The sequence below is a fragment of the Erpetoichthys calabaricus genome, chromosome 9 (assembly GCF_900747795.2).
Source record: "Erpetoichthys calabaricus chromosome 9, fErpCal1.3, whole genome shotgun sequence".
NCBI lineage: Eukaryota > Metazoa > Chordata > Cladistia > Polypteriformes > Polypteridae > Erpetoichthys > Erpetoichthys calabaricus.
Window position 1 is genome coordinate 197623 of NC_041402.2, and position 13081 is coordinate 210703.

At 52.3% G+C, this 13081-nt stretch overlaps 2 protein-coding genes across 10 annotated transcripts in view; one reads left to right on the forward strand and one right to left on the reverse strand.

Annotated features, from left to right (window-relative positions):
- ttll11 (tubulin tyrosine ligase-like family, member 11) overlaps window positions 1–13081 on the reverse strand; it is a 188403-nt gene that overhangs the window by 92391 nt on the left and 82931 nt on the right. The gene's annotated exons all lie outside the window — the stretch shown is intronic.
- Window positions 1–13081, forward strand: part of dab2ipb (DAB2 interacting protein b) — a 170888-nt gene that overhangs the window by 92209 nt on the left and 65598 nt on the right. For 3 of the 8 annotated variants that reach the window (XM_028809013.2, XM_028809014.2, XM_051932099.1), the window contains exon 1: window positions 2281–2621. The exons of the other annotated variants lie outside the window; for them this stretch is intronic. Coding sequence is in view for 1 of the 3 variants with exons in the window: in XM_028809014.2 (XP_028664847.1) it covers window positions 2562–2621 (60 nt within the window). In the remaining 2 variants the exon portion in view is untranslated. Of the gene's footprint in view, window positions 1–2280; window positions 2622–13081 lie in introns of those variants that run through there. 8 annotated transcript variants of the gene reach the window in all.

Genomic DNA, 13081 nt, shown 5'->3' on the forward strand with positions numbered 1-13081 from the left:
CAACATTGACTACGGTATGTAAGAATTACACCATATGATAGATAGAGAGAGAGAGAGAGAGAGAGATGTGAAAGGCACTATATGATAGATAGATAGATAGATAGATAGATAGATAGATAGATAGATAGGTGAAAGGCACTATATGATAGATAGATAGATAGATAGATAGATAGATAGATAGATAGATAGATAGATAGATAGATAGGTGAAAGGCACTATATGATAGATAGATAGATAGATAGATAGATAGATAGATAGATAGATAGATAGATAGATAGATAGATAGATAGATAGATAGATAGGTGAAAGGCACTATATAACAGATAGATAGATAGATAGATAGATAGATAGATAGATAGATAGATAGATAGATAGATAGATAGATAGGTGAAAGGCACTATATGATAGATAGATAGATAGATAGATAGATAGATAGATAGATAGATAGATAGATAGATAGGTGAAAGGCACTATATAACAGATAGATAGATAGATAGATAGATAGATAGATAGATAGATAGATAGATAGATAGATAGGTGAAAGGCACTATATGATAGATAGATAGATAGATAGATAGATAGATATGTGAAAGGCACTATATGACATATTGATCAATCAGAAAGGCATTAATACAATAGACTGCGGTGGGTTGGTACCCTGCCCAGGATTGGTTCCTGCCTTGTGCCCTATGTTGGCTGGGATTGGCTCTAGCAGACCCCCGTGACCCTGTGTTCGGATTCAGCGGGTTGGAAAATGGATGGATGGATTAATACAATAGACAAACAGACAGAAAGAGATCAATTGATCCATCAATGAAGGGCACTATATTAGACGTGAAATGCCGTTGGTGTTAAACACACAGATAGATTTGATCAGACCTACGGAACTGATCCATTTAAAGGCGCTATATCGTAGATGCATAGACATACAAGGCACTCGACGACAGAGTGACATGAATGGAAGCTCAAGATGGCCGCATATGCAGCACGTAACGGACGAGCAGACCCAGATGTGCAGCACACGCACAGCACAACAGATACATAAACACAGCAGCTGGATGTGAAAGGCACTCTATGGCGGGGCGATGCTGACTGACACCCACGGTAAAGGTACCGTAATTACAGACATACAGACACAGACAGACAGAATGCAAAGGCGCTATATGATAGGTTTGTATGAAATGCAGACTCTGATAGGTAGGAATGGCAGACAGATGTCAAAGGCACTATATAACTGAAATGAAAGGCACCATATTAGATGTGAAATGCACTTTATGACTGACCCACGGACAGATGTGTCAGGCGCTATATTATATTTTATCCAGGTAGGGACGTTCGCTTACTCCGGCAAAATGCCCCCTGACACGCCATGCCCGTTATTTATGTCAGTTGTTGGCAGTAAAAGCCACCAGGTTGTGCCACCTGTGCCCGCTCAGTGCCGCCCAACTGCCGCTGTTTTGACGTGATTTAGTGCCCAGCATTCGCGGAGCCTACCGGCTGACGTCACGCGCTGTTTCGTTACTTTAAAGGCTCCCATTAGACGTGAAAGTGGCACACGCTGACTGGTGACGTGGCTGGCTCAACATGATTGATAGTGGCAGACCCCCTACCCTCCTCTCTGCCTGTCGTGATGGTCCATGCGCTGTGTTGTGCCCGACGTGGCGATGACTCCCATGGCACTTCAGAGGTGGACGAGCCCCCTTTTGTTTCTTGGCTGCTCTACGCACTCAGAGATCCCACTGAGAGGCGTCCCGTCCGGGGTCTGTTCCAGCTTTGGATCCTTGTGCCCTGGACATCCGCGGATGTCTCGGTTGTATACACTTAGATGGACTTGTAGAGGTGGCTAAAGTACTAAACTGGCACACATTAAACTGGCATGGTGGGCGGTGTGGCGTGACTCTTAAAGAGGACACCAGCAGCCAGTTCCCAATTCACTATAACCCCCTCTAAAGTCACGTACCTACCCGCGCCCCCTTTGAATCCCTGGCACCGTGCCCCGATTTTGCCAGTCGCATTCGATAACGGAGTAGTCGTGAAAGCAAACGAAACGTCTCAATTCGTTTTAGAACTGGTCAGAAGAGCTCCGCGACCGAGTATAGCGCCCGCGGCTCGGAGGACGACGGCCGGATTTGGGGGTCGCTCGTGCCCGGGGCGCCGGGTCACATGCTCTGGCGTCCGCCACGCCCCCGTTTTTTTTTTTTTTTTTTCTTTAACTCGCCGCCCCGATCGGTGACGGCCGACTCCCGCGAGTTCGCCCACCAGTGGGATGCCAAAGACTCTAAGCACATGACGACACGCAGCAGTCCGGGTGCCAGTCAGCCCTGCCGATACGGGACTTTTGGATTTGTGCTCGAAGAGGAGGCTGGCATGTGGAGCTCAACGGGAGCGCGTAAAGAGACCGAGTGACTTTAACGTGTGAGGAGCAGCCAAAAAGAAAAAAGAGAGAAAAGAAAAAGAGGCCGGCGGGCCGCCCGAGCGGCACGAGGACAACAAGAAGCGGCGGCTGCGATGCTCGGATCGCCCGGGACCACCGGAGGAGTCGCGCGGCTGCCACTCAGCGCATGGAGCCGCGCGCCCTAAGCGTCTCGTCATGGACGCGAACGAGCCGCAGAAGGCGCCGGGTAAGAGAGCCGCCGTCCCTACCGGGGAGGGGCTGAGTGGGCGGCCGCGAGTCGGGCGGCTCTCCGTTCTTCGTCGTTTTGTCTCCGTGTTTGCTCAGCACTTCGGTCCGCCGACGTCTCTCTTCACGGAAATCAGCGCGCCCGGCGGCTCTGCAGTTGGCCATTCGAAGGGCGCGTTGTCGAGCTGACTTGTGAAAGGCGCTATAAAAGCCGCGGCCAGCAGATAGAGGGCGCACTCTCGTCTCCTGTTTGTGGCGTTGCCAATCCAAGGGGCTGCGTATTTAACTGATGCCATCTGTGACTGGGTGCCATGGTAAGTGGGCCGCAGGTCGACATGGCCGGTCCTCTGCCGAGTGCCAGGACTTCATTTCTATTTTCACTCCGTAATTATGGCCTTGATGCGAAGGATGCGATTATCACATTCTTCAGAGCCGAGCCTGTGATGCCAAGTGAAGCGCCTTGGGGACACTTGGGGGGTCAGTCCCAGCACTACTGAACAGCGCCACTGGTTGGGTGCCCGCTTGTGAGTCCATGCTCAGGAAATGAGGCAGGGTGAGCCACGCAACATGGGCACCGGGTGTCAAGGTTGTCCTGACGAGGTCCTGGCCCCATGCCTTTAGTGGCATCGTGAACATATGCAGTTGGGGGATCAATTCAAGACAATGTAAGGCTCACATGGAGCTGGCATCTCTCCTGGCATGCCATTTTGTCAATTACCCGGTCACTGCCACAGCCCTCTGCTGAGTTTCCTTGTTACATCTCCGTCAGGTGAGGATCGTCACCTTACTTCCACGTGTCAAGTGTCATTAAAGGACTACAGGTTGGCTGAGGAGTCGGCAGCCTTTGGAAGTTTGCCAACCCAGCCAGGATCAGGAGGGGGGTTGGATGGCAGGTTCTGATGGCCTTTCGATGACCTAATAGGGTGACCCGGTGCCATCCCAGTGCTCAACCTTGTGCTGTATATGTGTGACACTGGGCTGGTCCCCATTATGGCTACTTTTCCTTAGAAGTGACAGGTAGCCCCATGTGGCGCTGGTACACTGGCACATGTGACATGGTGTGCCAGTCCCTTTCATCATTTTCTCCACAGGGCGAAGAGTGGCACCAGGTTACACAACTGGTGTTTGTACTGTGGACTGCGATGGTGGCTTTGGGCACCAGGAGGCAATTCTTGCAAGTGGTGTGGCATTGTTTTGAGCAAATGGAGTGCCTTTCAGTCTAAGCTGCATTCCCAGGTTACTTGACCAAGGCACAAAGATGAAGTGGGTTATGGCGTTGTCCTGGTAGTGCACTGGCATCAAATGAGAAGTTGGTGAATGGGGCGGGGCTTCAGTCTCATGCACACTTGTGGAGACTCGGGTTTAGGATGGCAGGGAGGTAGGCATCATGTGGAACTGGGAGACTGGCATGCATGCCTCACTTTTGAAGCCCCGGAGCTGCCCATCCAATAATGGGTCTCGATGGTCTACCCGGGGCAGTTCACCGACATTTGAGTGCCCTGTTCTGCTCAAACCAGAATGGGCCAGAATGCCATGGTCCACTGATTCACTTTTATAATGCAGCAGTGCTTGAATTATGAGTGCCCTCTGCTGGCGGCCAGTGGCACCAGTTTGATAGTTGCTCTATTTATCTCGTCAAATTCTCAGACCCTTCAAATTCCAGTTGTTGGGTCAGTCATGTGAAGAAGCACTGGGCACAGGGCAGGGGAAGCTGCCTTAGCCGTTCTGCCTCGGTGACACCCAATTCAAAGCCCTATGTGCATGGCGCTATATAAACGAACATCTCACTAACGCAGCCTTGAAGGTGGTGTGCGAGGACTCCATGATGAGTGTCCCCCTTTTTGGGCAGTGATGGAGTCCACCAGGAAAGCTGAAGTTCTCATTATGTGCCTGTCCAGTAGGAATACGTCGGCTGAGACTTGGACACGACTCCAGAAACGGTTACCCCAAAGGTGCCCACTGAAGAGATCTAATGGGTCATGGAGATGTTTAAGTGGAGGGGGCACACTGCTGCCCCTCTGTGGACAGGCAGGATCCAAGTGCTGGGCCTCAGATTTGGGCATGAGTGGGCACTTAGTAGGGCCCCCTAGTGGTCAGACATGACTGGCACCTGGTCCTGCTCAGCTGCAAAGGGTGCACTATATAAAGTAAACATGGTACTTTGCCATGCCCGCTACTCGACTTCTCATTGGCTGTAGGGTTTGGGGTGTGCCCTTTAATGGATGGCACACATTGCCATGGCCTTATGAGTGAAGTTGGCTGCTTCTTTGCCTGGCCCAACTCTAAGTTCTCTGCCAGTCCGGGTACAGAAAGGATGGCGAGCAGTGACGTGACTGTAACTCTAGATTTGGTGGAATGCTGGCGAGGGCTCACGAGAGCACCACGTGCCCGCATGCGGCTTGTAAAAAGGTCAGCTGAGAATCGTCCACGGGCTGCTAACTTTGTGCATGTCACAGCCTGCTGCTCGGTGGCCGTCACTGTGGCGGTGCCCGCACTCGGGAGACTTCTGGCCTTTTTTCGGACTTTCCGTCTCTCCCTGCCAGGCTCATTCACCACGGCGACGTCGTTTGTTCCTCTCGTCTTTGTCTGCAGTCATTCATCTTGCACTGTCGCAGCTGGAATGAGTTCCAGAGGCTGGGAAGAGGCCAGGCCTTTCAGACGGCGCTCCGAGTGCCTCCCTCGGATTGGCTGCTGGTCGGTAAGGAATTCAGCTGCCCGCGGGGGCCGGAGCTGGGAGTAGAGCTGGAGTGAGCGAGCGAGCGAGAGAGAGAAAGAGAGAGAGGGAGGGAAGCACGTTGCCTGAGTCTGCCCGCTTGGCGTCGGGTGCTCTGCTGAAGCGCGGACCTCGAGACAGCAGTGGGACCTGTTTGGGCGCAATGGGGACCCCCGGGGAGGCCAGGAGGACACCTGCGTGAGGCCCGGGTAAGGAATTGTGGCTCGGGCATCGCGCCAGGCGGCTCTCCTTTACTTCGGAGGCTCGGCTTCCCTTCACGGCCACTTGGTGTTGTTTGTGAAACTCCGGCGCCGTCGGTTTTGTGCTGCTGGCGACCTGAGGGGTCAGAGGTCACGCGGTGCCCTGCTTTGTTTGGAGTTTGTGCTGAGTTGGAAAGTCGAACTGCTCAGGGAACGAGAACTGCACGGGACAGGGGGCTGAGCCAGTAAACTGAAGCCCCCCATGAGGTAGAAGAGAGGAAAGGCACTATATAGCCCCGCCTACTGCAGGTAAGGCCTCCCACATCGCCGCGCATGCTGTGGGCATCCCGGAGTACCCCGTGTATCGTGAGGAGTAGAAACCTGTCCTGCTGGCCGTGGTGAAGCTCACTTTTCACACGACGTGTGCCCTCGCCACCCAGCTAGGCTGGACTACAGATTTCTAAGAGGAATAAGTAGTCCGAGTGTGATGAGGGAGGAAGAGCAGGGAATGGCAGCGTGTGTTTGAATTGGGGGGGCACAGTGGCCCTGGGGGTCTGCTGTCCCACTGCTGATCCTCTTCTCTGTGTGTTTGCTGCCCGTTCTTGTCGTGTCACCTGAGGCTTTTCTTCCAGGCACTCCAGCTGCCAGCTTGGTGAACTGGTGACTTCAAGTTGGCCCAGTACAGGCATGACTGGGCGCTGCAATGAGCTGCCGCTGCGTCCAGGGACCTTTCCTGCCTTGTGCCATTCTCTGCCAAGATAGGCAACGGCCCTCCTTGACCCTGAATTGCATTAAGTGGGTTCAGGACTGTGATGTCAGACTTAGGGGGTGCCACAGCCTGTGGGACCCCAAGTCTCTGCTGTGTTACCATGTGGAGTGCCTCTGTCATTTTGAGGTGGACGCTCGCATGCTGGGATGGTTGTACCGGTGGGCACACGTTCCACCGGCCTTATGGGACTGATGCTGTGTTGGGTGCCCCCTTCACATCACCAGGCACTCTGCTAGGGCAGCTGACCAGACCCCACTGACATGCCAAGAGTTAGTTGATTTTTCTTAAATGATGCACCCACCAGCGTGTCCGGCCTGATCTCCACAGCGCCCCCCACAGGTTGATTTACCCGATGCCCCATTCATTGAACTCCACTTGACGTTGTTGTGTGGTGGATGCCGTAGTAAACTGGCACTGTGCCTACAAACTGGTGCATATGCCAGATCACCCAAAGAGTTTTGTTTGCACCGTCCACCTGTGTGGAGTTGAGATGGTGAAAGACTTGGGCAGTGCCAGGACAGCTAAGTCATGAATTTGAGATGCCCTGATGTCAGATGTGCCCACATAATACGTTGAAGCCCCATGGTTGGCTCTGCCCAGTTCAAAATGAAAATGGGCATGCATGGCAGAACTGACCGCGTACAGTCTTGTGCACACCTGGCTACTTCCTGCACCCTTGGCCACTGAAAGACAGCAGCCGCCCACTTCTGCCAGAAGAGCTGGAATGAGAAGGTGGGTTCAAACACAGGCGGAGTGGCATGAGGGGGCAGAAGGAAAAGTGGCACATGGCAGATGTTTCAGGCCAAATGACACGTGATGCTGCTAGAATGACCAGGCAGGTGTGGTGCCGCCCTTTCAGGATGCCTCCACAAAACGTGTGTGGGCACGTGGGCAGCTCATCGTGGGAGAAGGAGGTTTTGATTAAAAATTAAAGGCCCTTCTATAGCATCGAGTACATATGGCGGCGGCGGCAGCGTCGTCGTGAAATATTTATCACGGGATTATTTGGAGTGAGTTTCAATAATTCATATTTCTGTGGAATAATTAGGCGAGCGGGCGTCATTTACAAGTTTAATCTGATGGCTTATAAATCAAAAAAGGCAAAGTAAATATTTATACCAAACTGGGCTGGCATGAGGGGCCTCGTCCTCAAATAAGTGGCAGAAAACGGGGTGGTCCTGTCCTTCCACTGCTTCAGTTTCTTAAGCTGCCTCGTCTGATCTGACGGGATGCTATAGCAGGGCACTGGACCCCCTTGGATCGCTGCCACTGGCACCCCTGGATGCTGTTGACTCCCTGGCGCTGACCTCAGTGCTCGAGTTAAGCAGAACTTTCTGGACTTCCTGTGGTCATTCAGCACCACTGACCTGAGGGGACTAGATGTTGGTCTCGTTCTTTCTCGACTTCCTGGGTACGTTTTCTGCACATGATTGGAGTCGTTTCGATGGGATGGCTACTCCTGGGCACCGCGACATGATGACGGTGGTTTGCTGCAGGCCTGGCATTTTAGCGATTACTTGGTAACGGACAGATTTCTTCCTGGGCTTAGGTTTAAGGTCCTTTCGATCAGGACATGGTGGGCTGCTTGTTGTCACCTTTAGGCCACCTTCACGCTGCTGGAGAGGTCCTAATGAAGTGACGTTTGGGTTTAGAGCTTGCTGGCAGTTCGGCTGGGTCATGTGTCATCTACCTTTACTTCATTGGTTGATTTTTTTTGACTTAGAGGGCAATTACTTTTTCACAGGCATTTGTGAACCACCTCAGGTGGTCATTTAAAAACTGGGCTGCGTTTACTTGGGTGATCTTTAATGTTACATGAAATTTATTTGGAGACCAGAAACAGGTAAGTGTGCTGAATTAGCCAAAGCAGAGATAATCAGGATGGGGGCAAATACTTTTTCACAACACTGTATTTAAAGCGAAGTCAGTTGGGTGGTCCGCCATCTTTAAGTTGGAGATGGCGGGATGTGCAGCAAAGAGGCTATGAATCTCGGGCGATGGGCGTCTCCCCAGTGATGAGTGGGCACTTCAGTGGGCACCTCAGTGCCAGATCACGATGGCTCACTCAGATGCTGTCATATTAATAAATCAGCAGTTCAAAGGTGGTGCGATTCACTGCCCAGCTCGCTGCTCCCCTCCACGAGCCTCTTGCCCTGCACCTTTAAAGTTAACGCCAAGTCGCCAAACTGTGTGATGCCAGCTAAATGCTCTCAAGGGCCTAGTGGCAGGCGGCCTGGGTACCTGCTTGCTTCCGGAATGTGATTTGTAGTAGAAGTAGAAAGCCTGGGCAGAGAGGCCTTGGGCACTGTCAGGTGCTACATCGGTTGGCACGCTAGGAGCTCCGTGGAGTTGGTGACAACCACCTCATTACGGACTGACATGGCCATCACATGTGCCAGTTGGCAGGCTGCAGCAGGACAGATGGGTGATGCCTTCCCACTGTCTAGACGGCCGAACCAAAATGCACAAGTGGATCATTGAGTCAGGTGGCCATGCCATGTCCAGGCCTCGTTCAGGTGGTCACTTCACAGGCTGCCGGGCATCAGCACTGGAAGATCTGCGTCAAAGGTGACCCCAAGCGGGGTCAATGATGGAGGGCATTAAACGTCTGAGTCTGGAGGGCCCACCTCAGTGAGACTGCACTGCACCTTACTTGAACTACATGGCTTATGCCAGTCCCCGGCTCACCCAAATGCCAATGAGCTGAAGTGGTGAACTGTGGTCCCAGTTGACCCCAGTCAGCTCCAGTGGCATCTTATGTGCCAACTCTGCTGACTTCAGCCCCTGACTTAACCCTCTATTCCTGGCCACACTTTGTAGAACTCACCAGTGTTCTTCACTACAGAGGTGCCCCTTCATTGGAGTGCCATGCTGCGAGTCGATTCTGTCACATTTCCACAAGTTTTTTCGAATCATTTCCACAAATGGCGCTGTCCCCTATACTTGAAGACGGTGGCATCACACTCGTGATGTTTTGTCAGCCCAGACCCTTGCTAACTATTCCCGTCCCCTCCTCATGCCAGTGTTATCCAGTGTGGGTGGCCAATTGCCACCTGCTCAGGTCCTTTTATTAGACTCCAGGCTACCAGGCAGTGACCTCCTAGTGACCACAGGCCTGTGGAAATCTTACCATCAACAGGTGCTAATGCAGTTAATGTGAAGGTCCATGTATGGCATCTCACCCAGTGTCTGTTAGGCCAGTAATAGTGCCAATGCCACATCCCATCCCATGGGTCAAGTGGGGCAAACACATGCATCTAGACTGTGGCACTGAGCTTGGCTCCTTCAGCTCTCGCACACACATCCCGTAAGAAATGCCCACCGCCTCTCAACCAGTGGCTCTCCTGTTTTATTTGTGTGGGCACATCACAGGGCACCTCAAACATAGCCTTACTGATGAGTTTGCTCTGAGATGGTTCGACTGCTTTACTTTATATAGTGCCTTGGCATATGTAGTCTGTGTGGCAGTGCCTTGGCATCGACTCCTTTCTTTCACCTTTCATTTGCATGGCGGTCCTGATTTGTTATTCAAAAGGGACAAAGCAAATGAAGTTGGGCCTTGGGAGGGGCACTTGCAGGTGTGTGCATCAGAGGCTGGTGAACTTCCTGACGCCAGTTGAAGCCTCAACTGTCACTAGCTGGCACCTGGAGCAGGGCACTGCCCACATGGCCCTTCACCATTAACCCTGGTACTGTCCTCTGCCTTTGTCACAGCCAGTTTTTTAAAGTTGAGCCCTAATCCTACCTCCTGTCAGTGGTTGGCATAGTGACCCGGCCTTTTGGGACAGCCGGCAAGTCACATCCTATGACATAGACCCCTACGTGATGCACAGTTCTTCCTACTATGGCGCCTTTCTCAGAAGATGCACTTGAGATCGTACCCTGGCGGCCGTCCACTCAAAGCCATTAACTGGAGGACAAGTGGCTTGGTGACCACCATAATGGCCGAGAATGTGGCCCCTGGCATCAAATTCAGCATCGCACCAGCCGTCCTGAATCAACGAAGGCCTTCTCACCAGGGACACTGAGATTAAGATTAAGATTTCAAAGGTTCAAATTGTTTGATGGAGGGCGCTGGCACTCTGAGTCACGCTGGTGTCCCACATCACAGGGTCAGTTCGTATTTTTCTGTCACCCCTGTTGCATTGCTTAGCCAGTATCAAGATGATACCGTCGTACTGGTGTGCGCCATAGTCGAGATGGCCATGTTCTGGTCATCGGGGTCGTCTTTGATTGCTGGACTAATGTTCCACATAAGAATGTGGATAACCCTGAGTGGCCACATTTACTTTCAGTGCCACTAGATGGCAGCAATGACACACGTTTGGAGCCGATTCTGGCAGCGGGGCAGCGTCATTATAAAAGTGACACACAGGTGGTGCCATCATCAAAAAGCCAAGACAATGATGATGATGATGCCATACAAACGGAGGACTTTGTCTTTATGGCGGCGCCCTCCACAGGATCGAGGTATGAATTGCTCGCCTCTTTCCATGAATTTGTGTGTCACTGAATTGGTGGTCTTTGCACTTGGCAGCAGTCATACACCTGGTGGTGCTTGGCATTAGCTGTTCCCCAACTGTCCCCAAGTGCTCCTGTGTAGTCTTTAGCATTGCTGCTTCAGTCATTCATTCAGTCGTTACTTTATATAGTGCCTTTTGGCTCTCGGTACCCTGTCATACGTGGGTTTGGACTCGTTGGCCCCTTCTGCTCGGGTCAGGACTACATGGTGTAGTTCTGAGCATTCAGTAGTGCCAATATGCGAAGGGCGCAAGTAGAAGAGTGCTGTGCCAATAGGTGGCACTGTGATGGTGCCAGTAAGATGTGCGAGGTTTCAGCCGGGACATGAAGGGTTAATAGTGAGCTCGTGCCACTAGGCATACAATATGGGACCACCTCTCATTCTGGCCTTTACCCGCCAGGTCTCAAGTGTCTCTGTTTATATAGCGCCTTCCTGTGGTAACGGTCACTTAGAGGAGCTTTACAGGGCAAATCTCCATTGAGGGCTGAAGCCAGGAAGGGACAAAGTGGCAGGGGACAGAGGTGAAGCAGAAACCGTGACAACGACTTGGTTGAGAATTGTGGTGACAGCGAGTGGCCCATGTGGGCAGGGTGGCCTCCTCTTATGTTCTTCTGATGTGCCTTTAAGTGGCATTTGTATAGACTTGGCACTGGCAGGGGGTGACACAAACAGGCAGTGTTGGGGGGGTAAACCAATACCCTTTTCAGTTTATATAGCGCCTTTCCATTGTAAACTCCACATCAAGGTACTTGTCAGGTGTAGCATTTTCATCTTCATTCAGCATGTCCACGACGTGAGCACCAATGGGTGATGTGACTCGGTGGTGCAGCCTGAATTTTAATTTAGCGCCTTTCAGTTCTCAGCATTCCCCCGAGGCACAGCTTGAGCGGGTGACATCACTCGGGCCTTCGCCACAAGGGGACTCACAGTGACCAGCACACGTGTGACAGTTCCTGATCGCCTGAGAATGGTAAGAGGGCAGACCTGGAACCCTGGCAATAAGGCCGCTCTGGCATCGCTTGCTGACCCATCAGCATGGCAGTGTGATGTTCAGGTAGCCAGCTTGTCCTTTCGTCACCGAGTCCTCCAGATGTCACATTTTTGTGATACTGCGGTTGGATGTTTTACTAACAGTCGACATGGGGTTGGCCTCCGGTGGGCTCTTTTCACTTGCCGTGGCTGCCCTCATTTTTTCAGTGGCATATTGGCGGATTGGCCAGCCCATCCATTAACAGCTCTGCTCTTGTGCATATTACTGAGTTCCAGGGGGGGTGGCTCTGACTGGGTTTGGACCCTGTGTGAGTGTGTGGCACGGACTGCAAGGCACTATAAAACAACAGCTGGCTGTCTCCTGCGTCACACAGCCCCTCAGTCCCAGACTCCTCCAGCTGTTAGACGCGCCTGCTTGACTGTCCTTCAAGAGCCCGGGCTGCAGGAAGGCTTGGCATGGACCGTGTAAAGTTGGCATTGAGACGATGGCATGCAGCTCTGGCTGGTGCATGTGGTGTGGGTGATGTGGGGCATCGTGGCCTGGATAAGCCTGAGTGGCTGCAGTTACTCAAAACTCCACTAGGTGGCAGCAAAGACACACATATAGAACCAATTCTGGCCGTGTGGCACCCATGTGCCGTCTGTCCATCCATCCTGTGAACAGCAGGGGGCAGCATGAAACGGCACAGAGATCAGTGTCATTATAAAAGCGACACACAGGTGGGCGCCATCGTCCCAAAGCCAGGAAGACAATGATGGTGATGCCATACAAACGGAGGACTTTGTCTTCATGATGGTCCCCTCCTCAGGATCGAGGTATGAATTGCTGGCCTGTTTCCATGGATACATGTGTGTCAGTGGCCTTTGTAGCTGGTAGCAGTTAAACATCTTGTGGTGGTCTGCTGTCGCTGTCTCCCAGTTGTTTCCCAGTGCTCCCTTGTAGTCCTTGGCCTTCTAGTTTCTTTATATAGCGCCTGTTGTGGTGAACTCCTCTCAGTGGTCAAGTGACAAGGGGACATGCTGGCATCCGCTGTGGCTCTCAGTACCCACGTCATATGTGGGTTTGGACTTGTCGGCCCCTTCTGTCCAGAAGGTGGGATTTGATGTAGATTTCCCACTGGGACTGCAAGGCACTATAAAACAACAGCTGGCTGTCTTCTGCATCACATGGCCCCTCCGTCCTCCCAACTCCTCCCCTCCAGCTAGCCGTCTGTTGTCCAGCTGGTTTACTCGCCTCCAGTGCCCGAGCTGCAGGAAGGCCAGGCAT